The sequence below is a fragment of the Lissotriton helveticus genome, chromosome 12 (genome assembly GCF_964261635.1).
Source record: "Lissotriton helveticus chromosome 12, aLisHel1.1, whole genome shotgun sequence".
Lineage (NCBI taxonomy): Eukaryota > Metazoa > Chordata > Amphibia > Caudata > Salamandridae > Lissotriton > Lissotriton helveticus.
This window is the reverse complement of record NC_136073.1, coordinates 231,993,155-232,018,664: the sequence shown is the minus strand read 5'-3', so window position 1 is coordinate 232,018,664 and position 25,510 is coordinate 231,993,155. Positions and strand designations below refer to the sequence as shown.

The window sequence follows — 25,510 nt, the reverse complement described above, 5'->3', positions numbered from 1 at the left end:
GACGCATGCTTCCCACGTTAAGAAGGTTCCACTACCTTTGCCCTACGATGCATGGGTAAGAGGTGGCATTGCAGATCACGAAACAGAGTCCGTGCCTCAGTATCTCCCTTTTTCTGATGCTTTGCTGATCGGGGAGGAGCACGACAAGAACGCACAGAAGCCAGCCCTGAGTACGAGTAGCGTGGCTTCCCTTGGTCACAGTGTCCAAACGACCGAAGCCACCTCTTTCCAAAACGACCCACCAATTCTGTTCTCAGATCCCGAAGTGCGAGGGAGCACTCGCTATAACTTGCGGCCCAGGAAACTGAGGCAAATGGACTGAGCACTGGAAGAAGGGCTGAGATAAGGGACTAGGAGTGGACTATATTCGATAGGTTAGCATAGCAATAGGGATGGACTGCTAAAAGGAGCCCTGGTGCACTTCTGAGACATTACTGAATGGAACATTAGAGTTACATGCGGGCCCAAGTTCTGTGCTCCTGAGTCGCTACAGTTGTGTGACTCCATCGAGGGATTAGGGTTTCGGAGATTGAAAGCCTGCCTATGAGGCTTTAACGGACATAGGGAGAAGAGCCCATTTGGAGGGTGAAGAACCCCTCTGGCCGGTTTTGGAGTGTCTGAACTTTTAGTAGTGCCCCTAGTTTTTGAACTTTTAGGATATCCCTTGCCTCGCTCTTTAGGAGACATGTACCCTTTTGGCCGTCCGATCCCAGAGAAGGAACAGCCTTTTGCTGCTCCTCGCAGACCAGAACCAGATTCACCATGGCGTGCCTTATCACGTAAAAGTAAAATTGTGGTCATTGTGGTGCTCATTATTGTGTTCTTGATAATGCTTGGAATACTGTTTTTTCTGGATGAAGCTTACCCCGTCCACAAATTGGTTCCTACCCCTTCTCCCTTACCGGAACACAATATGGTTACTGTTGATTATGGTGAACAATGTATGAGAAAAGGCTATCGTGATAATGTTTTTCTAAAAACACTGCATCATGCACATGCCGTATACAATGTGACAGATTGCTGGGTCTGTGGGTTGCTTCCTTCTGCCGCATATAAGAAGGACAGGTTGCTGGCACTTCAATTGACTCCTGTGAATAGCTGTGTGGGCTGGTACACCCTGATAGGTATGGTAAAGTTCTTTCAGCAGCCTGATTCTCTGACCCCACGACTCCCTGGTAGTGGGTCAACACTGACAATGCGAGTACGCCCTCTGCCCCCTTCATCCCTTGGACGGTTATTTACTGATGGACGTTTTGACCAAACATTCTTAGAAACATGTTCGAAGGTGGACAGGTTTCTGATACCCAATGACACTGACAAGGTACGAGAGAGTTTCTTACAGTTGAACTCTTCTCTAGTATACAGACGCCCTCCTGCAACAAATAGTAGTGGTCATTCCCTGGTGCCCCTAGCAGTAGTGGGGCCTTCGCCTTATTTTTGTATTCAGGGTAGAGGTCCGATAAAGGTGGGTGACAGTCTTTGTAATGTAACTGCCTCGATTCGCCTGACCCTTAGTCCTTCACTCGTCACCCCCCCCAAATGTCTATTTCGTATGTGGAGATAATGGGTATTTGTGGTTGCCTGAGTGCTGGGGCGGGACATGCTACTTGGCGTATCTACTTCCTCCCGTTTACGTGGCACCTTCGGATTATCATAAGACACATAGGAGGTTTGACATGGTACAAGGACAGCGGAAAAGGAGGGAAATTCAGGTTGATGACGTAGATCAAACAGACACCTCTGGACAGCAGTTTACAGATTTCTCTAAGGGCCTGTTGCCATTCTGGGGTCCTATCTTTAACAGTAGGGCCATCAGACGTCTTTCGAGGGTAATGGAAAAGGTAGTGAATACTGAAGCTGACATTGCAGCTAATATGTCTCTGGAGATGCAGGCTATGAGATTATTTACGATCCAGAATAGAATGGTGCTTGACGTCATCCTGGCGGATAGGGGTGGAGCTTGTCGCGTCATCGGGACGTCTTGTTGCGTGTATATTCCTGACTCCGCCCCGACAGTTAATTTGGCTGTGCAGAAACTCCATAGGTTAGCTGCCGAACTTCATCAAGATACTGGTACTTGGTCCTTACAGTCATGGTTGTGGGTTTTTTTCTCCTCCTGGGGTTGGAAAATATTCATGGTCATTGTAGGTATTATAGGTTTCCTACTATCATGCTGCCTCTGTGTTTACTGTCTCCCCCCTTGTTGCTCAATGTGTGCCAGCAATATGAAAAAGTCTAAGGGCCCAACAACACAGTATCCGGTATCCAATGATGTTGAGCTTGCTGATGCTAATTGGATGATGTTTATTCATGATGATGCTCTAGTTTAGATATGACTTTCCAGCCCATAGATTTTGCTGTAAAGGCCCTCCTTTTGGTTAATAAATGGAAACAAACGTGTTTCTAAAAGGAGGGTCTGATAGGCGTTAATTTCAAGTCCCGCCCCCTTCGTACATTATGCTTATGAGTTAGCGGAATGTGTCTAACTAATTACTTGCATTTACGCATTTACATTTATGTTCTTATTATTCAGTTATTCACTTATGTGTGTGATATCATTTCAGTGTTCTTAGCTTAGCCTGTGTGCCACCATTTTGAATCATTTCTCTCTATGCGTGCAAACTGCACTTGCTCATCCCCCTCCCGTAGGAATAGGAATAATTCCTCATGTCAGCATATTTTCCTTCCTTGGTTTACTGTAGCTGAAACTCCTGCTAACGAAACTCCTTATCAGGCCGTTCTCATGTATTGGAGATGTAGCGGCCTGGCTCTGTGTCCTTGGGAGATGATAACAAGTGTTGCTATTGCAGGTGCAGATGCCTCTTGTATGAGGCCATTGTCCACGCTCTTGCGGGACCAGTATTTTTCCATTATGGGCGTGTTCTACTCTGCCTTCTCGTATTATAATGTATCACCATGATGATGTGAGGCAGTCCTTCTCGACACACTCTTAGGGGTGAGGTCGATATAGGGCCCTCTCATATGGGAGTTTGTGGCCTAATAAACTTGCTTTGGTTATTCTTCTCCACTGTCCGGCTGACTTATTCTTGGGTAACTATAGGTGAGTGAGGTAAGTCACTCGGGTGGAATTTAGCCACGCTTATCACCTGGGAGGCTGAAGAGGAGACCCGAAGTAGCCCAGCAGCCTCATCTGTGCCAGCTTTGGCATTTTGAGACTCGTACTGTAGTTCAGTCTGATCTTGATGAGTAAACAAAATTCTATCATGCTGATCTAGCACCAGATTTCTCATTTTATTGGGTCCCTAAGCTTTGACAACTGCTGGAGCCTTTTGCCCATTAACCACACCATACAGACTAAAACGTCTTGTATAAAACTGCAATTTAAAAAAAATGAAACCAACTATGATAGATAGACTAACCTAAAACCAAGTCCGAATACAGGGCTGACATAGAGGTACTGCATGCCTTAACGAGTCAAATCTGAGGCAAAAGAAGGGGTACAAATGGGCCCAGCATGTTACATTTCGACTAGAATAGAGTGAAGTAGTCTGAAAGCAATAGTCAGGCAGCCCTACCTGAACATCATTTACACCTAGGTCATGTTCCACAAAATAAACAGGAGAAGAAGTCTTAAGCAAGAATTAGGTGTCATGAGGCAATCAGATCTATGGTCAGCTTGGTCGTGTTTCTTTTACACAATAAGTAGCTACCGTAGTAGTGACAGCTTGTCTTTCAACATAGAGAGATAGTGGGATGCATTTTGCAGGCTTTACACCATGTGCAGCCCTGCAGCCATAAAGCTGAAAGTAGCGAGGGTAATGTGGGCAATGTGGCTCTTCAGGAGCACAGTTTATCTCTGCTCAGAGATGGCCCTCAATTACAACTTCATAAGAGGCTCATTTGATTAGTAAAATAATGCAATGGGAGTACAGGTTTTATAAATAGGAGAGGTTGACATATTTGAAAAAAAATCTGAGGGGATTTCTCGGATTGGATAAGAACACATGATTAACGTAAATGGTCTACAATGCGACTCCAAGATGAATCAAAACTAGATGAAGACTGACACTTTGCTACCCTTTTATTCCTGTGTGCAATTTATCCATTTGCTATTTATGAACTTACAGGATATATTTTTCTATTGTCTTTAAAAAAAAATTAAGGCAAGTTAGGCTTTTTTAATTAGTAAAGAGAAAGTTCTCTCTAATCCCACAATGAAGAATTATTGGGCACAAATAGGAGACTATATATTTGTACTCCTAAAACGGAGTAGAGTAAGATTGCCAATTTTATACATCAAGTAACAATGTTTTGCCTGCTTACCACAACACATCCCTCCCCACACCACCAACAGCCTCATAGGTTTTGGTATAGCGCAACATTCAGGGTTCATAGTGCAGATTGCTTGGCCACTTGGTGTTTCAGTCTTTCGGACTAGAGTGATTTCTGCGATCTGATAGTCTTCCAAGCTGGTTCTTCAATAACTAGCCTTTGGTAGAGTGGCACTCCTAACATTATACAGTATTCCCTGCTGAATGTAGACAGAACTGGCGCTTGGGGATCTCAGCAAGCGTAGCCAGTCAAGATTATGTATTTCTGCAACTGGTTAAACTGCAGAACTCTCTACACTCTGTGATTCTAACATCAACCAGATGCACATTTTACAATCTGCAGCCTGCAATATCAGTTGTATGACTGGATTTTAACAAACAGTCTTTTTGTTAATATTTCCTACAGATAGGGTACATATTTTATTATCACAACTATGATTTAAATGATACCCCAGATAGTCAGTCTTAAAACGTCTCTTGGCACTGTCCAACTATACAAATCTTCAGGGCTAATTATACTTATACTGATACAGACCTTGACCTACCCCCCAAAAATTGTTTTCAAGGTTAGAAATTGTTTTTAAGGATATTAACAGTTAATAAACACTTAAGCTACAGAAATGAATACCTTCAAGTTCAAATTAAGTCAGCCTCCTAGCTAAAAGAATAAGATACATCCTCTATGTATCAAGTGAATCACAAGCTCTGCATTGTCTTGGCATTCATTCCAAAGGTACAACTTACAATTACCAGTGGCCATACTAAGATGATAAACACTATCCACATAAAACAAGATATTGCCTACTTTTTAATTTAGAACATTCTACTATCAGTGGGCGCCATCTTGAATGGAATGAAGGCATTTCTGCCTTGGGCTTGTCCTTTGTTAAATGCCCTCTTTGTATGGAATTATCAGTTCCTCGTGCCCCCGTATTGGCTTATAGGAATTACAATATATCTTTGAAGTAGATACGATCTTTTCCTCTACACCTTCCCAACGTGGATGCCGGTTGCATCTTTCACCACTATCCTGTTGAGGAGAGATTGCCTGAACTTTTATTCTTGACCATTACCTTATTCTCTTTTGAACCCGACCGGGTTGGAATTATCACCGGTGCAGGGATTATACATACCGTCTACCACGACTTGGCCCTGAAGAGTCGGAGAGCACTGTTTCTCTGACGAAACACGTGTCGGCTGACTGTTCTCTATGCCAACACACATTAAAAGAAGCAAGAAAAACTACAGCGAATATTGTCTTGATGTATAGAATACTTACATACACTGTTCAACTTTGACTATATGTGTGCACAGGACTGCTGCAATAAGATGATAAACACTATCCACAATAACAAGATATTGCCTACTTTTTAATTTAGAACATTCTATTATGAGTGGGCGCCATCTTGAATGGAATGACTACATTTCTGCCTTGGGCTAGTCCTTTGTTAAATGCCCTCTACCACTTTTTAGACTCTAGTCCACAACATGTAATCCTGTTTCATGACTTTTAACATCCAGATTAGTCTTCAGCAGCAGACTATACTCCTATTGCGTAGCATTTATACCAATCAGATTAAAAATGTATACTAGGTGAATAATATAGATAAACAGTTAAAGATTTGACTGCCCTAGCTGGATGAAACCGTCACAACTGAATTTAACTCCGAGTGTGTGTTTTATTTGGAGTCAAAGACACACTATATGTGTAGAAAACTACATTTTAATGTACAGTTTGAGGTGAGTACTTTGCCCTCCCTGAGGAGCCATTAATAATTAGGGAATATATTTTTTAATCAGCCCAAACGTTAATAATGTCTGTTACACTTTAGAGTGTAAGATTTTTCAGGCATAGATGATTACAGTGTACTGGTTATAGTGTACCAATGTATTTAATGGTGAAACGTAATGTACAAATTAAGTTAACATCTGACTGGAGCAATTTATTCTGCCATACAACCGTAACGCACTTCACCACAATGTGTTAACACTTAGTAAATCACTTCTTCTCAAGGACTTATCATTCCACATATGTCATAGACCGGGGACCTATGAGAAGGTTAAATATCAATAACTATATACATTATTGCAATGGACCTACATTCACTAAAACTTAATATTCCATACACAACTTTGCCATCGTGAAATTTAAGTGATGCAATTTTTGTGAAGAGATGCACTCTAGTGACTATGAGGGTCATAAGGAGAATCTAGGAAAGGAGCCATGGAGCCCCAGGCTCTTCATACCACAATTGGAATTATTTTCTCTTCCATTGAGTCTAAGAAACTGATGGGCACTATCAACAACTAAAATCAACTTCTTGAATACAAAACCTTATAAGCTTATATGGAGCAGAACGCCCTCGAAGTGAGACTAGGCAAAAATATGATTGGAATTGGTTTTTCTTTCTCAATTTTTAGTTTTAAATCATTAATTGAATGGAATTGTAAGGCATTCGCATCATGCTGTAAAGGATGTTCGGCTGATGTGTGATATGTGCTGTGTTTCTAGATTTAAAATAAAAACGTTAAGTTTTATAACTGAAAACAAGTTCTACTTTTATAGTTGGTTATGTAAAAAAAAAACACATTAATATTGGAAAATAGACATTTACATTCTGTAGCGCCACACTCGCATGAGAAAGACCCACGTTATGAAATGCACTACTGGTGTACTTCAGACAACGCCTACCTGCATGCTGCAAAATGTTACGCAAATGTTGAAGAAAAAAAAATCAAATAGTTTTTAATCAACCAATCAATGATTGCCTTTTTGGCCAGTGATTTCATGGACAGTAAGTCTACAGAGGGACTCGAGTCATTTTGGGATTTAGTGTTTGTTCCACTTTATAGGAAATTAGATTTTCACTTCCGAATAGGCATTTCACCCCTTAGGGTGTTTACATTAGGATGGGCTGGAAATGGAGGCAATTATTGCCCTATCTGTGACTCCCCAAGAGAAAGCCTCACCCACGTGTTGTATGCATGCCCAGTTTACTCATTCCCACGACAAACTTGGATTGCACCTATATGCAGGTTAATAGGTACACGTAGTCATCAGGAAGCCCTTTGTATTTTAACATCAGATTCACGCCCAGTATTGTCTATTTCCATTGCTAAATTCGTGGGTGCTCCGTAGCAAAGCCCTTCGCTGTCCTTCCACATGATTCTATTTATATGTACTGTATTTGGTATGTACTGTTTGGTGCTTTATTAATACTCTGTTTTAATGGCACTGTTCCATCTGAACTGATAACCAACTGTGTACATATTATGGTTTATTGACAATCAATGAACAGATCGTGAACTAACCAAAAATATCTGTAATCACCTATGTATTTCTTTATATGATCTATCTTACAATTAATTTTAATATTTTTTTATTTTAGATTTACTGCAAATAGATTGCACTTTTATGGCCCTGGTGGCCGAAATAAAGTGATTTTGATGGACTGATTGATTGCCTGCCTTTTTATTTAAAATACCTAAAAAGAAATGTGATAGTAGCAAACATGGGCAAATACAGATATGTAATAGATCTGAAACTCTAGAATAATAGGTTGCCAGTTCATCCATCATATTGTAACAATAGGGTAAGCATTCAGAAAAACACATGCATATTACACATCCCTCATTTGAATATGCTTACTTGCTTCAGAGAAACCAGTTGTTTTTGGCATGCTGAACCCTGTTACCTTAATCTACCAGATTAATACTTACATCTAGCTCTCCTTCATCGATTTCCCCTTCATCTTCCTCTTTCTTTTTTTCATTTTGTCCTTCAAGATGTCCTTGGTCTTCCTCACTTTTTTTGCTGGGTTCCTTTTTATCCCCAGGTGTCTTGTCACTTTTTTCCTTATCATCTTCCTCATCGTCCTCATCATCCTCATCCTCAGCTTTTTCAATCTCATCTTCGGGTGCAGCAGTGCTTTGCTCATCAGGAACCTCTTCATCATAGTCCAGCTCATGCTCATCTAGTTCCCGTGTCACAGAGGACGTTTCATCCATTAGGTCATTTTCTTTAAGTGCCCCTCCTTCCTTATGGCTTGGAGAGCCCTTAGGGTCCCTGCTCTGTTCATTATCAGAGTCCTGAGACTTGGTTTCACTGAGACGGTCCTCTTCATCTGAAGGACAGTCCTTTCCAAGCTGAGGAGACACTTTGTCTTTTAATTTAACTTTCTCTTCCTCTTCCTCCTCCAGGCCGCTTCTTTTCTTGTCCTCTCCCTCCGGGTCCTTCTTAGAGCTTTCATCGCCATTTAGATTGTTACTATCTGAGAGAAGCTGTTGCTCCACTAAAGGACTCTGGTTATCTTGTTTTGGGCTCTCGGGCGTATCCATCTGTAGGTGTAAGTCTATGACTAAAACAAACATAAAAAGATTTTGTTTAAATCAATGCATAGGCAAATACTGGATTATTTCACACAGAAGTCCTTGTGAAGCAATAACATGGAAGTACAGTAATTTAAAAAAGTTAATGCACCAAAGAAAAGGATCTTTCTACTCCAAGAAACAAAATAAAACACCAAATTCATTATTACATAGCCATTTTACAGAAATTCTGTTTTGAAAGAGCAACACTCGAATGAGTCAAGGTATAACTATTAAACTGGGGGTGGTATCCTGATACTATCTTACTAATAAGTCAATTATTCATTCAGTAGAGTCGTCATTCTTCCTGCGACAAGCACAGCATTGCAAACAGAGCCACCCAACACACGTTTGCTGCCTTTCAGTCCCAAAAAACTGCAGCAGAAATATAAAGTTACATCACTCTATTTTGTTTTCTTCTGCTGTAGTGCAAAGTATTACATTGAGAAGCATGCCAATCTGTCTCACTTCCCTTTAAATACAAGAAAGACGGTTTGAACCCGCCCATGCTTGTTTAGTCTTATGCATGTCATTTCTGGGTAATCAATTGTTTGTGACCACTAACACACATAGTCCAACTCAAGGCATTCTGACAAAAGGTAGCACACTTACGGGCAATGCCAAGAAGGTATCCAGAAATTAAAAGTTCTCATCAATTTTGCCACAATACCCCAAAAATGTTTTTTCTTTTAAATCAATGTTTCTACCATCTCTGATGAGTTAACCTACAGCAACATACTCATCTGGCTTTTCAATGTAAATTGAATCCTCACCAATGTGACTTAAAACTGCCTACTGGCAGGTAAATATCAGAAGACCAAGTTGGTAGATAGTTTGCAAGCAAGTGATGACAGAAAGGCTTTTATGCTTATTCTAACTGACCTCTGACAAAGCGTTCCATTTCATCTTAATACATCTCAGCTCGTTGAACAATGCCAGATAACTACCCAGTGTTTTAAGGTCTAGGCCAGTGGTTCTAAACTTTTTGACTTCTGTGGGCCCCTATTTAAACAACATCGGAATACAGGCAATCCCTATGAATAAATATTGGAATCCGGAGACCTCCATTGGGTCATTACTGGAGGCCAGGAATCCCTGCCTAAGTAATTTAGAGTATTTGGGCCACAAAACAATACACAAGTGATGAAATATTTTATTTAATTCACAGACAATATTCAAAAATCATACTTTTAATGGGTAGGTTGGAGCTTTTTTTAAATTCAATTAAGGCAACCTACTGTTCAAACAATATTCTGTTTGATGCACTTGAACTGTCCCACAAACCAATCTAAGTGTACAGACTTAATTTTGACCCTTCAATTTGAAATTCCTTCACTGCAAAAGCACTGTTAAGGCAGAAAGGCCGGAAGCAATTTGGTGCCTAGACATCTGCTTCGGAAAAAAATTCATTAAAAATACAGCATGGGAGTGCTAAGAAAAAGAGAGCAGGTAGGTGGTAGGTGGAAGCAGCATGTGAGGGAGAATAATTGAAAGTTGAACTCTTGGGAAGCTCACAAGTGCTGGGAGAGCAAAACAGAAAGCAGAAGATGGGGGGTGGGAGGGGTTGTGGGGGTGTGGGGGGGAGAGACGAGAACAAAAGTGAGCCAGCACGAAAAACCACATGCACTTTCAAATAGTGCGTAACCAAAAAGAAAAATTAGTACCAGATGTAAGCACTGAAATTGCTACGCTCAGGGGCGGGACAAACACAAGAAGAAGGAAACTTTACACAAGGTAACAAATAAAATGTAAGCAAATGAAAGGGACAGAGCCAATTAATGGTAAGCAATGGGTGGGCTCCAAGGCCACTGTTTACTGACAATAGCTATTTTCGCTTATGCCGTCAGGTAGGCTGGAACTAAAAAGTCGCAGAGCAGCACGATCTGTAAAATTTGAATCCATTGAACTATGCTATGTCAGGGAGCCCAAAGTATAATGAAATGCAATAATAAATGTGGGATAAAATGCCTGCAAGAAACATGGATTTACACATTCCACAGGCAGGAGCGGTATAATTTTGTTAAGTATTCGCCCATAAAAAATGCTTCCCAGATTTTTTGTATTCAACCCGAATGTGTCGGCCATCATCCGGTCAAAATGAAGGTGAAGAAACATAATACGACGCCTTAAAATTAACCCTAAAAAAAATACTATCTGCGTATCATATGCATGAGTTATCGGAGAGATACCAGAGCTGTATATTAGATCTGGCACCGGTCTATGCTAAAGAAAGGATGAAAGCCAGGCTCACAAACACCTACTGAACAAAGATGGATATATGTCATGACTTTACAAAAGAGTGTTGCTTCCATTGTCTAACAGCATGCACATACTATCGATACGGCCAAGAGGTGGACCTTTGTACAGTGCACAGACCAGTAACCTGCCAGACATATATAGACAATACTGCAAATATTTTCCTTTGTACTCTTCCGGAGAAGCATATTTATTAATAATTATAGGGAGCGTCTGTTGATTTGTCTACATTAAAATACAATATAATCTCAATGTATGGGTGAAGAAAATGAATAGAAAATTAATGCTAGGCAAAAGCCCACCAGCTGTGATTTTTAAAGTAAATATATACTTCAATAATAATTTAATATTTCTTTCATAGTCATATGAAGCAACTCAGAAAGTGTTATGTTATCTTTCACGGAGCAAAGAGTTAACAGGAGAATACGGTGTGACCCGGCATTTCTGGAACACTGTGACAGTGCCAATTACCAGGTAACAATTGTTGCAGGATAAACATAGTTGACTTGAAAAGGGTTACCAGCACTTTCATAAGTCCTCAGTGACGCTTCCCTCCAAATTAATATAGGAAAGCTATAAAAATGCAGAACGTCCAGGCATCCATCTGTTAACTGCTTACCTGATGTTTAACACCCAAAAATCCCAAACAGGATAACCGGGCAGCGGCATCCTCCAGCTCCTTCATGGAGCTTTTGCAAAGATGTGAATGTCACGCACAGAAAAAAAAAGGATTAGAAACAAACCAGACCTGGATTTGCATTCTAAAATTAGCCCAAAGACCACTCAAACTAAAATATAATTTGTCTGATAAGACAAACACACAAGGAATGGCGGTCTTGATCCCATAATTTTACTGATAAGAAAAAAACAAAGCAAACTTCAAATACACAATGCATGGTGGTCTTGAGCTAATGACAATAAAAAAAGGAATAAGTATTAAAAAAGCACAGCATTGTAGGACGTAGTGTGACCAGGATAACTGATAATGTATAAATTCCCTGATATTTCACGAAAGGCACCAACTAACATTAAGGCTGTTGTAGTGGATGATCTATTACTGTAGCAAAACTTGCAATAAACAATGAAGTGACGCCAAGGCAGACCACCATTTAGGTCATTCACCATGAGATCTAGCACATTTGAACACACAAAAAAAATATAGTTAACCGTAAATTGTTGTATACAAATGCTGAACCTGAACAGCAAACGCAATTAGTTAAGATTATTCCTATAACAATCTTGGAATTTTGTTAACAATTCTTCACATGCATGGCTGCCAAGTGGCCATACACTAAGTGAAAGACCTTCAGGAAGTCCTGACAGTCCAATACCACACTGCTTTCCGGCACTTGCGATTTCACTACTGACATAGTAACAACACACTCCAAAATCCCATCAACAGGTTTTCTGCCACCGTATGGTTTTTGTACCACTGGCAGGAGGAGCTTATGTGCCCAAAGTGACGGGGATATGTTGAGACTGATGTAACCAGCTAGAGACAATGGTGCATATGAAAACAAATCTCTGGAATCCACATCCGAAAGCGGTAAGCATTGCAGAGGCACCAATCCAAACAGGTGAGGATAGTTTAGCGAACCCACAAAAGTGACAGCCAGGGCTCAACCCGATAGACCACCCCTTCATCTAGCAGCACACTAGACAAAACCTCCACCTGAAGATAAAACAATAATAATGATTACCAATACACACCTCATTTAACTTGGTTTATAAAGCAGCCAAATATAGTCTTATCTGTACCATAGCATATCGCTCACTACAAATGAATGTACTCTGAAGCTATAAAGCAGCAGCGGTTTACAAGAAGCAGACAATCACATGAGATGCTTCCAGAAATTTCAGTATGATTATTTGGAAATTACCATTTTATCATGTTAATCATCATAGGGCCATATGACCAGAGATTAGACACATCTAATTAGACCAAAGAGTGTTCATTCATCTCTGAATTACTCTTGAAATGGTTAGTTCAGTTTAAACAGCATATTGGGTCGTTGTATTGAGGGTACAGTAGGATGTCTTCGTGAAATTGTAGCAGGATGCAAGTCCTAAATATTAAATAATCAAATATGCATCTCACAAGAGAATAAAAGCTGATGGAGCATGTGTTATAGACTATAGTGGGGTAATAAGCATTCCTCAGGACTACTGCAACCGTACTAATTTGGGAACCATGAAAGTGTATACATGGATGTGGGCACCTTTTTCGTGGTTTGGAAGAGCAATCTTTCCTGTACAGATCAAAACAAAAAAAATGCTATATCACAAAGATATAATGCAAACACTGATGACGTAATACAAGACACCAACTATTTTCGTTGTGGTCAGTATTGTATTAAACGTCTGGTTAGGGAAATCTGTATTTTATTTTTTTAAGAGTTCATAAAGCAATGTGTTGCGTGCATAATGATTGATGCTGCTAGATAAAGAGGCTTTTCAGGCACCAGTGAGAAATCTATCAAACACTGTGTATCGCTCAGTGATTAGGAGGCCATAGAAATGTTCATCGCATAGAATGAGAGTTGTAAGGATCAAAAAGACTGCACTTGTAAAACTGTAATTAACTTGTATCTTTTGCATGCCATTATTGTGCCTAAATGCACATAGTGGGAATGAAATGAAATGAAATGAAAAAGAAATTTCTAAAGCGCACTGCGGCCAAGCGGCTTCCTGGCGCTAAGGAACACATCAGTATCTGCCGAGAGTCCGAAGGGGATTAGCCGGGAAAAGCCTGGAGAAAAAGAAAAGTTTTGAGAGCTTTACGAAAGTGGGAAAAGATAGGAACAGAGCGAATGGAGAGAGGGAGGTTGTTCCAGATCTGGGGGGCCCGCACTGAGAATGCTTACAACCCTAGTTCTGTTCATGTACAAACAGAAAGGCTTCTGCAGCGTACTGGTGCCGACTGATGGTGGTCGGAAAGCAAAACAGAGCACGACCTGGCCAGCTTCAGGACACATTAAATAAACGGTAATCTATCTGCTCTTAAGTGGTCAAAATATCTGCTGCATTTCTAATGTCAATGCCTTTGTGTAAAACTTTTCAGTGCCAAATAATGACAATATATTGTGTGGAATAGGAACTTATTCATTCTGACTCATAATGCCATTCTCCCTTAAATACAACTTAGGGTGCCATGGAGACTTTAGATATTGGTTGCAATTTGCATCAGCGTTCAGTAAATGAGGAACATTAAAAAAATGTAGAGAGAGGTAGTGGTCACGGTAGAGAGAGGGTGCTGTATGTGAATTTCAAACACTGACTAAACCCCACCATGCGAACCAAGTTGTCAGTAATTATGTATCGCTAAGACTTGCCAGTCAAGGCCATCACTGACCTATGTATATCGCACTGGAAATGGTGTATCCATCCCTATTTGTCACTACTACTTTCGGACTTTTTGCATTTGGACTGCATGAAATCAGTAAGAGTGAGTGAAATTGCATTATTTTTTTCCTGGGAAATTTTGCAAAAGTCTACAAAATTACAGTTTGAAGGCAAAATGTGGTTTGCCGTTAATTGTATGACTTTTTCCCCCCAATACGCATGAGTATATTAAAACAATACAAATATATCAGCAAGAGATTGGTTCGAGCGAAAAAAAAGTCTCTTGCTGAGATGTCTATGGGAACTGGTCTCCATGTGCAAAAATTACAAAAAAACAAAATTGTGTAATGTGAAATTCATTAATTACGCATGTTTTATCAGTATGGCCAATACTTTGACTAGACCTAGTAAATCACATGCATGATTATGGACCAACCAAGTTAATTTTCACCATAGCTGACCTAATGAAAGCGGGACATCAATTTGGTAGTCTATTTCCACAGCCAGATGCCACTCTTAAAGTCAATGATGTAAAATCTTATTTTCTCACGAATTATGCCTATGTATTTTTTCCAAAAGTGTACTTACAAAGATATGTTATATTGTTTGATTTACAATTTGAATGTTTCTTCTAGAAACAAGATGTTTTTAGAGAAAGGTACAAATCCTTTGTTGGTGTAGTCTTGTTACACACCTCATAACTGGTAATCATGAAATATCCTGTCACAGGTGGTAAAACGCAGAAGATGTGTTAAGCAGCTTCATTTGAGGTGGTGCACCTAAACTCCAATAGCTACCAGGAAGTATGCCTATGCTTTCCCACAAAGTTCTTTTAAAAGCCCTTAGCTGACAAGAGAAAGTGAAACAATTCTCTAGGACTCCTGGAACAAGAAAGTCACAAAGAATTCCCTTGAAAGGTTAAATAATGACTTGATCATTCCACAGCCATTAAGGTGAGAAATAATATGGAGTTACGATGCATCCCAAATGAGTGACTGCTGTAATCCCTGGCTTCCTTTCTGGCTGGTCATACCCATAGTGCTGAAAGATGTGGTGCTGCCCAGTCAATGTGTCCTCCATTGTTTTGAGAAGTACTGTTAATCAAGCACCGTGGCATTGATCAGTTCACCTGCCACCACACTCTTCTTGCATGACATTTCTAGGTAGTCCATATAGAAACACAAGCGGGTGAATAGCTCGTACCTGGAGAAAAAAAAAAAAACAACTACACCACCAGATAAGTACCAGACACCTGCATGTGGCTATAAAGTTTTTTTGGTCTGCTATTAATTATCATCTGTAAAGAAATTGTGTATAATAGCTAGTGTAGACATTTTAATATAACAGAGAAAAGACAAACAAAAAAAAGACGCCTCTTTATGACACACTGCATCACCAACAACAACTACTCATTATGATTGCAGTAACAGTATTTTAATTTTATGGTGAATGGTTAAGGTTATACTTCAACATCATTCAGAGGAAGGGCAATTTTATAACATTTGGCTTTCTTTTCACAAAATGCACCACTGCCGTGTAAAAAAAAAATCAGAGCTAAAAATACGTGTGCTTCCACGTCACCTCGGAAGTCGCTGATAGTGTTATTTGATGTTTTAAATTCTTTCGGGAAGAATTCTGGCCTCGTAACTAACTGGTCTAAGTCTTGTGTATATGTCTTTTCGGGTGAATCTCCTCCCTTGCCGCGTGGTTGTCCCATACAGGTGGTGCAGGCAGGATTTAAATACTTGGGGGTCTTTATTGCCCTAGATCCTGTGGTCCGCTATGAACGTAACTTGCTCCCCCCGCTTCAACGCCTAAGGACTGATGTTATGGCATGGTGCAAACTTCTGTTGTCCCCCCTCGGACGAGCAGCATTATTTAAGATGATGTCACTGCCCCGGTTCTTATATGCGTTACAAAATACATTTGGCGTTATCCCAGCGAGCTACTTTCGAGAGGTGGAAAGTCTACAGAGACAACTGATATATTTTTTTTTTTTGCAGAGTTTTATATAGCGTGAACTACAACCGAACCGAATCAGTTATCAGAGCGCTTTACATAGCACCAGTTACATTACATGAGGACACACTTTCATTTTTGGGGTGATATGGGGCGGGCGATCCCGCATTGCCCTTGCCAAGCTGACACTCCCCTGGTACGATGGTGGAATCGCACTCCCAGATGTTAGGCGCTATTATTGGGCCTCCCAGCTGGGGGCAATCAATCATGGCACGTATGGTCCTGCGTCTAACCCCGCGTTTGAAATGGACAAGAGGCTGTTGCCTGGCGGGGATTACAACAGGGCGCTCTATACAAAATCTGCCGGGAAGATGCTCACAGGTCCAACTAAGATAGCGGTGCAAGCATGGTATCGTGCAAATGCTGCAATGGGATGGAAGGATAGATTGACTCGAGCGACTCCACTTTACGCATCCGAGAGGCTTGGCTCCCTGTGGAATACAAAAGGCTTTGATAGGTCGGACGCGATTGGTATATGCAGAGTGAATGATGTCTGGGTCAAGGACAGGGTCAAGACTTTTGAGGAGTTGAAGGTGGAATACGAGTTGAGTGATAGGGAGTTTTTCCGTTATCCGCAGATTCGCCAGGCGCTGACCTCGGTTTTTCCGTCGGGTACCACTATCCCGGAGCCATCCCCACTTGAAGACCGGGTACTGGACGGGCACGTCCCCGACAGTACAATCTCGCTGATCTATAAAAAGTTGATAAATAATCGGGTTGACCTCTTAGACCGTCTCAGAGAGGCCTGGACCGGCGATGGTCTGGAGTTGGACGATGAAGACTGGCAGTCGGCGGTATCTTCGCCGAAGGAGGTTGCAATTCCGGCTCGTCTCCGGTTTGTGCAGCTTAAAATCCTCCACCGGATCTATGTGACTGGTCCTCGCCTTATTAGTATGGGATATTCCTCGGACGGGATGTGTAGGCGTGGATGCGGCATACTAGGCACTTTTCTCCATATACTCTGAGAGTGCCCGGCGGTTGTGCGTTATTGGAACCGAGTACATGCGGTTATGGGAGAGGTCATGGGTGTTGCGTTGTTGCCTGAAGCTAAGAGATGTTTGTTGAATGTTTGGGAGCCGACTGACTATGATGGGGCTCAGACTCAGTGGGTGACCCTCGGGAATATGATTGCCAAGAGAGATATTGCGCAATTGTGGGGATCTCAGAGGCCGCCCACTGTTCTGGCATGGAAGGAAAACATGGACTGGTGTATGTTTAGAGAGAAGACAACATACGTGGCAAGCCCCGAAAATGGGTGAAAGTCTGGGGCCAGTGGAACTCCTATCGAGGTGAAATATGTACACCTCCCTTCACACAAGTCGAGACCACTCCACCTTCCCCCTGACCCGACATTCCTACTACTGTTTCAGCTAAAATGCCTTCTGACTTGCAATTCCCCTTGCTTTCCCCCATCCTGTATTGTTGATTGTATCAAAGTTGTATGCTTTCCTTCCTCGCAGGACGCTTCACCGTTTGTAATGATTGTATTGCCTTGTTTCTTTATTGTTTATGTTTTAAAATTTTAATAAAAAGAAATATAAAAAAAAAATACGTGTGCTTCGAAATCGTGCCTGGAGATTCAGTTCTCTGGATGAGCAGGGCCAATCATATCGACACAAGAAGAGCATCGGCGTGACAATGAAGGAGAATTTTGTTTTGGAAGAAACAAAAGTCAAACCCCTGCAGTTCTTTGCAGTCGATTAGTTCAGTTAAGTCTGATATCTATAAATGTGTGGGGAGCCACAACCTGTCACACAGAAGAGTAATGTGCCTGAATGAGGCAGCAAGCTTTCACACACGAACAAGCACAACAACAAGCTCAAGTTTCAACATAGTCTTCCAAACATCTATGTAGAGTATGTTCCCTCAACGGAAACACCAAGACACAAAGGTGTACACTAATGCAAAGCAAGAGAGATGGAAGTGAGGAACAATAACCCTTGGCCTTGTTATCAGACTTTTGTTTCAGACAAGTGTGGTCCATATATGGTGCTACATCAGATGTGGCAGTGTTCTCTAAACTCAGCTCTGAATAACAAATGTGAGTCACAAATCTAATTATAATGCAATCCAAAACTACAGATAATCCTACCATAACCACAGGTGACAAAGACAGATGGAAATAAGAAGAGTAGGTCCATGCCAAAACTGAAGTAGTTGTCAGGAAACTGGAATTACATCAATGATTGTAAAAACCTTACAGAACAGCTTGGGTATTGAGAGCAAAAGAATCTAATCTCCTGTGGGAAATTAGCAGTGCTAGAAAACAAGGATGCAGAGTGCCTCACAAACTCTAGGGACACCTTTATGAAACCTAACCCTGTGTCGCAGACTCCTTGGAAACCAATTATAGACAAATGAACACCCTTTTTATGCTTACATTGTATCAAACAAGGCAAAGGTATGCTTCATGCAGATCTGCAAGAATGTTATCTGAAATGCTCTATATAGCTGCCCGGTCCAAATGCAAGTATGCTTTTCAGAGTGCAGGAATGTTCAAAGAAAGACAGAACAGAAAATCCTTACTGTACAGTGATGTCAAAATATTTTCAAAGAATGAGCACAATTAAAAAGAAAATGGCCTCCCAAGATATTTTGCTGGAAGGGCATTTTTCAATATGTCTTTCTGCCCGACTTACCAAAATGATCTAATTTGTTCGTTTTTACAAGCCTTGTGTGTTACAGATCTTTTCTAGAACCATTTTTGGAAGGATGAAAGACTATTCAACCGCAAACTTTTAAAGTTTTTTAAAAAAAAATGTTTTATCTACAAGCAGTCTAACTCGTGAGAGGAGCAGCAACGTAGATGACGAAGAGTGTGTATATGCACTTTAATGTCAAAAAGATAAATGGGCAACTTGACCTTTGAAAAATCTGATGAAAGTCCCTTGTACTGTACAACATGTCACCATAGTGGTGAGATGCCAATGTTAAAACATTCAACAGATTTTCAGTTTGTTTATTTTTTAGTGGGAATTATTATATATTGAATTTTAAAACTGATGTAGTGTAGTAAAAATCAGACCACCAGAAGGAATTTCAGATAAGTAAACACCACATTTCGAACAATGTTGATTATGTAGAAATTATTAGTATTCATGAGTGGCCTATTACAGTCATCGACATTACTCATTTTGGAGTTCAATTTTCCATATTAGCTGCTTGGTGCTGGAATGAATGTTCACATGAAGGGGACCATAGTTGTTCCAGATGCGCAAGCACGGGGTCTGTTTCGGCTTCTTTGTTTTCATTCTGAGAGTCAGTGAGATTACAGTCCACCACTGCATGAAGGTCTGAGGTCCCAATCTTTCCAGTAGGTGACCGCTGAGCCTGATTCAGGCGAGGTCACCCCCACTCCGCTGCTCCTGCCCGCTGCTGCTGCCTCGCTGCCGCCTCGTGGGACTTCCCCCCCCCCCCCTCTGCTGCCTCGTTGCTGACTCCAGTGCCGCCTCTGTGTTCTCCCAGTGTCAGCCTTTGACTCCAGTGACGCCTCTGTGATTCTCCCCGTGTCAGCCTTTTGTCGTGTGAATAGCCTTTGCCTCCTGTGCTGCCCTACCTTTGTGTTGCCTTTTTCGTTTTTGCCTCTGCCTGCCTTGCCTCCACTACCCCCTGCTCCCCCCCTATGCTCACCTCCCCCTACCTTGGGTGCCGCTCCGAGCCGCCGAGCCGCCCCAGTCCCCCTTCCCGCCACAGACCTCCGTCGACCCCGCCCCCCTCCTGTCCATTGGCCGCCCCGCTCCCGCCACCCAGCTGACCCGCCCTCCCGGCTCCTTCTTATGACGCCCCCAGAGCGACCGCGCAGTGGGAGCAGCGAATGAGCGCCGAAGGTGCGCCAAAGGTAAGCCCGTCTTCGCCCGTCCGCGCCTGGACCGCGCCCAGTGCCAGGATCCCTGGCCCCCACATACACCAGCCCACCCGCCGGACCTACCACGCCACCGAACTCTACGCACTCAACGCCGGCCGAACCCCGGATTGCTCCCGAGCCACCCCGAGACGCACCCCCGGACCCTTCAGCTGCCACTACTGCAAGTTCACCTGCATCCGGACCTGCACTACACCTGCTCCGACCAAGACGACCAACAGTTGCAGCCACCTGAAGTGCATCCTGCTCAACACCCGCTCCGTCCACAGACACGCCGTCGAGCTCTGGAACCTGCTCGACACCACAGCCCCAGACGTCGCCTTCCTCACGGAAACCTGGATGAACGCCTCCTCAGCGCCCGACATCGCCATCGCCATCCCAGACGGCTACAAAATCATCCGGAGGGACCGCATCAACCAGACTGGAGGAGGCATCACCATCATCCACAGGAACACCATCCGCATCACGACCAACACCGACGACACCCTCGCACCCGCCGAGCACCTGCACTTCCAGATCCACATCAACCCCAAGACCACCCTCAGAGGCACCCTCATCTACAGACCCCCGGGACCACGCACACAATTCAGCGAGGACATCGCCGACTTCGTCAGCCCGCACGCCCTCCCCTCCGCTGCCTACATCCTCCTCGGGGACCTCAACTTCCACCTGGAGAACAACAACGACCGCAACACCACCGCCCTGCTGGACAACCTTGCCAACCTCGGACTCAAGCAACTGGTGACCACCCCCACCCACTACGCCGGACACACACTCGACCCGGTCTTCTCATCCAGCAAGGACATCGCCTTCAGCCACGCCACCGGACTCCACTGGACGGACCACAGCTGCGTCCACTTCAGCTTCAGAAGGACCACGATCCACCACCACCAACAACAGGTTGCACGCAGAAGCTGGAACAAGATCACAGCCGACCAGCTCGCGACCTCCCAGAGTATGAACCCTCCCACCAGCGCAACTAACCCAAGCCAGGCGACCACCAACCTCACGAAGTGGATCAGCAACTGCGCAGACGACCTCGCCTCTCTGAAGACCCCGCCTAGCAGACCCGGCAGGAAGAAAGCACCATGGTTCACCGACGAACTCAAGAGCTCCAAGAAGAGCTGCCGAGCACTCGAGAAAGCCTGGCGCAGAGACCCAACACCGAACAACATGACTGCCCTCAAGCTCGCCACCCGAAAACACCACCAACTGATCCACGCCACTAAGAAAACTGCATTCAAGGAACGACTGGACAACAACGCACACAATAGCAAGGAACTCTTCAACATCGTTAAAGAGCTCTCCAACCCCAACGCCGGTAACAACGACATCACCCCTTCGCAAGACCTCTGCAACTCCCTCGCCTCCTACTTCCACAACAAGATCGCGGACATACACAACAGCTTCTGCACTCAACCGACGCACGCCACGACCGAACCACCGCCCCCCACCACCGCCCCCCACCACCGCCCCCCACCACCACCCTCCACCACCACCCTCCACCACCCTCCACGCCTGGACCCCTATCAGCACCCAAGAGACCGTCCGCACGATGAACTCCATCCACTCCGGATCTCCGACCGACCCCTGCCCTCACCACGTAGTCAACAAGGCCGACGCTGTCATCGCACCCCACCTGCGGGACATCATCAACACCTCCTTCGACACCGCCACCTTCTCGGAGAGCTGGAAGCACGCCGAACTCAGCGCTCTACTAAAGAAGCCATCAGCCGACCCCACCGACCTCAAGAATTACCGCCCTATCTCGCTGCTCCCGTTTCCTGCAAAAGTCATTGAGAAGACCGTCAACAAGCAGCTGGCCGCCTTCCTCGAGACGAACGGATCCCTCGACCCCTCGCAGTCTGGCTTCCGGGTCAACCACAGCACCGAGACCGCCCTGATCGCAGCGACCGATGACATCCGAGCCATGCTCGACAACGGAGAAACAGCGGCACTCATCCTCCTAGACCTCTCCGCGGCCTTCGACACTGTCTGCCACCGCACCCTAGTGCAGCGCCTCAGCAACATCGGAATCCAGGAGAAGGCATTGGAGTGGATCATCTCCTTCCTCGCCGGAAGGACACAGAGAGTCCGCCTCCCCCCGTTCAGATCAGAAGCCACCGAAGTCATCTGCGGCGTCCCTCAAGGTTCCTCGCTCAGCCCAACCCTCTTCAACGTCTACATGAGCCCCCTTGCAGCCATCGCACACCAGCACAACCTCAACATCATCTCCTACGCCGACGACACCCAGCTGATCCTCTCCCTCACCAACGACCCCGCCACCGCCAGAGCCAACCTTCACGAAGGGATGAAAGAAGTAGCCGAATGGATGAAGAACAGCCGCATGAAACTGAACTCGGACAAGACGGAAGTCCTCATCCTGGGATCTTCACCCTCCGCCTGGGATGACTCTTGGTGGCCCTCCGCCCTAGGCAGCGCACCCAAACCAACAGACCACGCACGCAACCTGGGCTTCATCCTGGACTCCTCCCTCTCCATGACCAGACAAGTCAACGCCGTCTCCTCATCGTGCTTCAACATCCTGCGCATGCTACGTAAGATCTTCCGGTGGATCCCCACCGAGACAAGGAAGACGGTCACCCAGGCCCTCGTCACCAGCCGTCTGGACTACGGCAACTCCCTCTACGCCGGAACCACCGCCAAACTCCAGAAGAGACTCCGGCGGATCCAGAACGCCTCAGCACGACTCATCCTGGACATCCCCCGCCGTAACCACATCTCCAAACACCTGAAAGACCTGCACTGGCTCCCGGTTAACAAGAGAATCACCTTCCGCCTCCTCACCCACGCACACAAAGCCCTACACAACGAAGGCCCAGGATACCTCAACAACCGCCTCAACTTCTACGCTCCCAAACGCCAGCTTCGATCGACCGGCCACGCCCTCGCCACCGTCTCCCGCATCCGAAGAGCCACCACAGGGGGAAGGTCCTTCTCCTACCTCGCCGCCAAGACCTGGAACTCCCTCCCGACTCACCTCCGCCTGACCCAGGACCACCTCGCCTTCAGGAAGCAGCTCAAGACCTGGCTGTTCGAGCAGTAGCGGACCCTCCCCCTAGCGCCTTCAGACCCTCCGGGTGAGTAGTGCGCTATATAAATGCTTTGATTGATTGACTGATTGGTGATTTGTTGGAGTGCAACTGCTGTCAACAAGTCAAACAACTTTAACTTGTTCTTATCTAAGGGCTTGCTAGAGATTAAAGACATAACTAGGAGGACCCTTAGTAAAAGATCCCTGTTTGGCAAGAACGTGGATATTATGTCCTTGGGGATTCTGTTCAAGAAGGTTTCCAGCTTAGGATAGGAAAACTGTATGTACTTGATGTTAGCATTCGTTTCAGTACAGCACCCATAATTTAAAATAAATAAAAATCGCTGAATAGAAAGATCTTATCTATGTAGGAGGAAGAAAATCATGTGCATGATAGATGTGAGCTTAAAACAGTAACTGACTTTCTCCCAAACTTGTTCAAGGACACGGTCAGTGACGTGTTAGGAGAGGTCAGCTCTGGTTCAAGCAGATTTGAAGCCGAGAGGCCAACAAAAGGAGTGCCTCTGTCGTCTTTGTAGATGGTAAGAGGTCATGATGGAGGCATAGCTGGAGAATGGATTGTTGGTAAATATTTGCACACAGACCAATGGTGCAACCCAAAGGACCTGGGTAACTTATGATACAGACAAATAATGGTCCAATCGGAAAAACCAACAAGAGGCATAGAAGAACTGAATATATCAAAATATCTCCTACCACTATATGGAAAAGAAGAACAATCTTGTAGATTCAATCAACGGTTACGAGGCTAGGGCAGCAGACAATATTCTGTATGGTAAATATTTGCAAGCAAACTTGTCTTTAAACCACACACAGGTTACAGCTTTGTGTCGCATGATCTTTTGGTACATTTTCTCATCTATATTTTCCAAGTTACAACCTAGTTGAATGGTGCGGAAAGGAATTGGAAGAGTTTGGTTTGAATAGCTGACAGTGTACTGTCCGTCCGCCCCCAAAACAGCTGAGGACTGATATTTCATAAGTTATAACTGCCACAAAGAGTTGTTTAGTTATTCGAATTTGAAGAGAACATGGTGTTTACTATGTAACATTTTGGGGTTTTTGTGGATAGGGGGACCGGAATAGAAAATTTGGCTTTCCTGCTGATGATGGAGGGAATAAATAGGGAGTTGTATTGGGTTTGTGAGCGAAGATTTAAACTTAACCCAAGCAACAGTTGTTGGTTGTTGGGGGATGGGCATGGGCAATGGCACCCAATGCTGAGCCGGAGCTAGTCTTATTGTATTGATACCTCCAAGGTGCATGGTGAGCTGAAGGAGAAACGGTTGGGTGAAGGGGGGAAATCAATTACCAAAGTTGGGCCGGAGGTTATCTTATTCCATCTTGATAAGTACTAAAATTGGGAAATTGATAGCTTAGAGGTGCTTAGGCAGATGCAGTTTATTTAGTGAGAGTTTATTTAGTGAGATTTTCATCTGCCTACATTTAAAGAGAAAATATCTGAGCACTCTGTTGGCATCAATGGAAAAAGTGAGTGTGGAAAGCTTATGGAAAACATGGGAAGAGTGTACAGAATGAGCGTAATGGGAATCAGCGTTTATTTGCGTTCAAGCCAGCCCCTCAGTTTCAGAAAAGACCAGGTGGACTTAAAAGAAAATCTCTTTTATTGTTTTCATTTGGTTTAAACTGGTTCAAGCATCTATTTGTTTAGAGAATAAAGTTCCCAGTTAGATTATCTGGCAAGGGCACCATTTCAAATTGCAATCTAACAAATGGAGTAACAGGTGTTTAAGCATAGCTTTGAGAGGTGGAGAATTTCAGTTTGGTACGGATTTTGTTTGCAGCCTGAGAGGGAGACATGTAACTCTAGTTCATACATGAGTTTGAGAATAGAATTGTTAATGAGCAAGATTAGATGTCAGCATACCCTGAGAGTTTAAATTAGTTGGACCTTTAATCTCTTTCATTGATTGGTTATTATTGTGCTCACTTTCCACTGCTCATGTGCTAAGATGAAGAAAGAGGGGAGGATGGGGCACCTTGGTCTCTGGTACCTCTTGTAAGGTTGAAACTACCAGATAGTAAGCCATCGCTACACCACTGATGCTTGTGGGCTGGCATATAAAAGTTAAATGTAGTTTAATAATTTTGTGGGGTCTATGCCATTAGAGTGTATTAAAAAGTAAGGGCCACTCAACTCTATTGGAGTCCTTATCCAATGCGATTGGTTATCAAGTGTTATAATCATCTGATTTTGCTTTGGAGAGGATGTTGGTTGGAGTCTAATGTAAATTCTTTTTTGTCTGGGTAGGCTACGTGCCAAACATCTGCTAT

The 25,510-nt window shown here is 43.7% G+C and overlaps 1 protein-coding gene across 1 annotated transcript in view; it reads right to left on the bottom strand.

The window, feature by feature from the left end:
• ZC3H18 (zinc finger CCCH-type containing 18) overlaps positions 1-25,510 on the bottom strand; it is a 529,005-nt gene that overhangs the window by 482,598 nt on the left and 20,897 nt on the right. The window contains exon 2 of the mRNA XM_078670778.1: positions 8,013-8,650. Within this exon, the coding sequence (XP_078526904.1) occupies positions 8,013-8,630 (618 nt within the window). The 5' untranslated portion in view covers positions 8,631-8,650. The remainder of the gene's footprint in view (positions 1-8,012; positions 8,651-25,510) is intronic.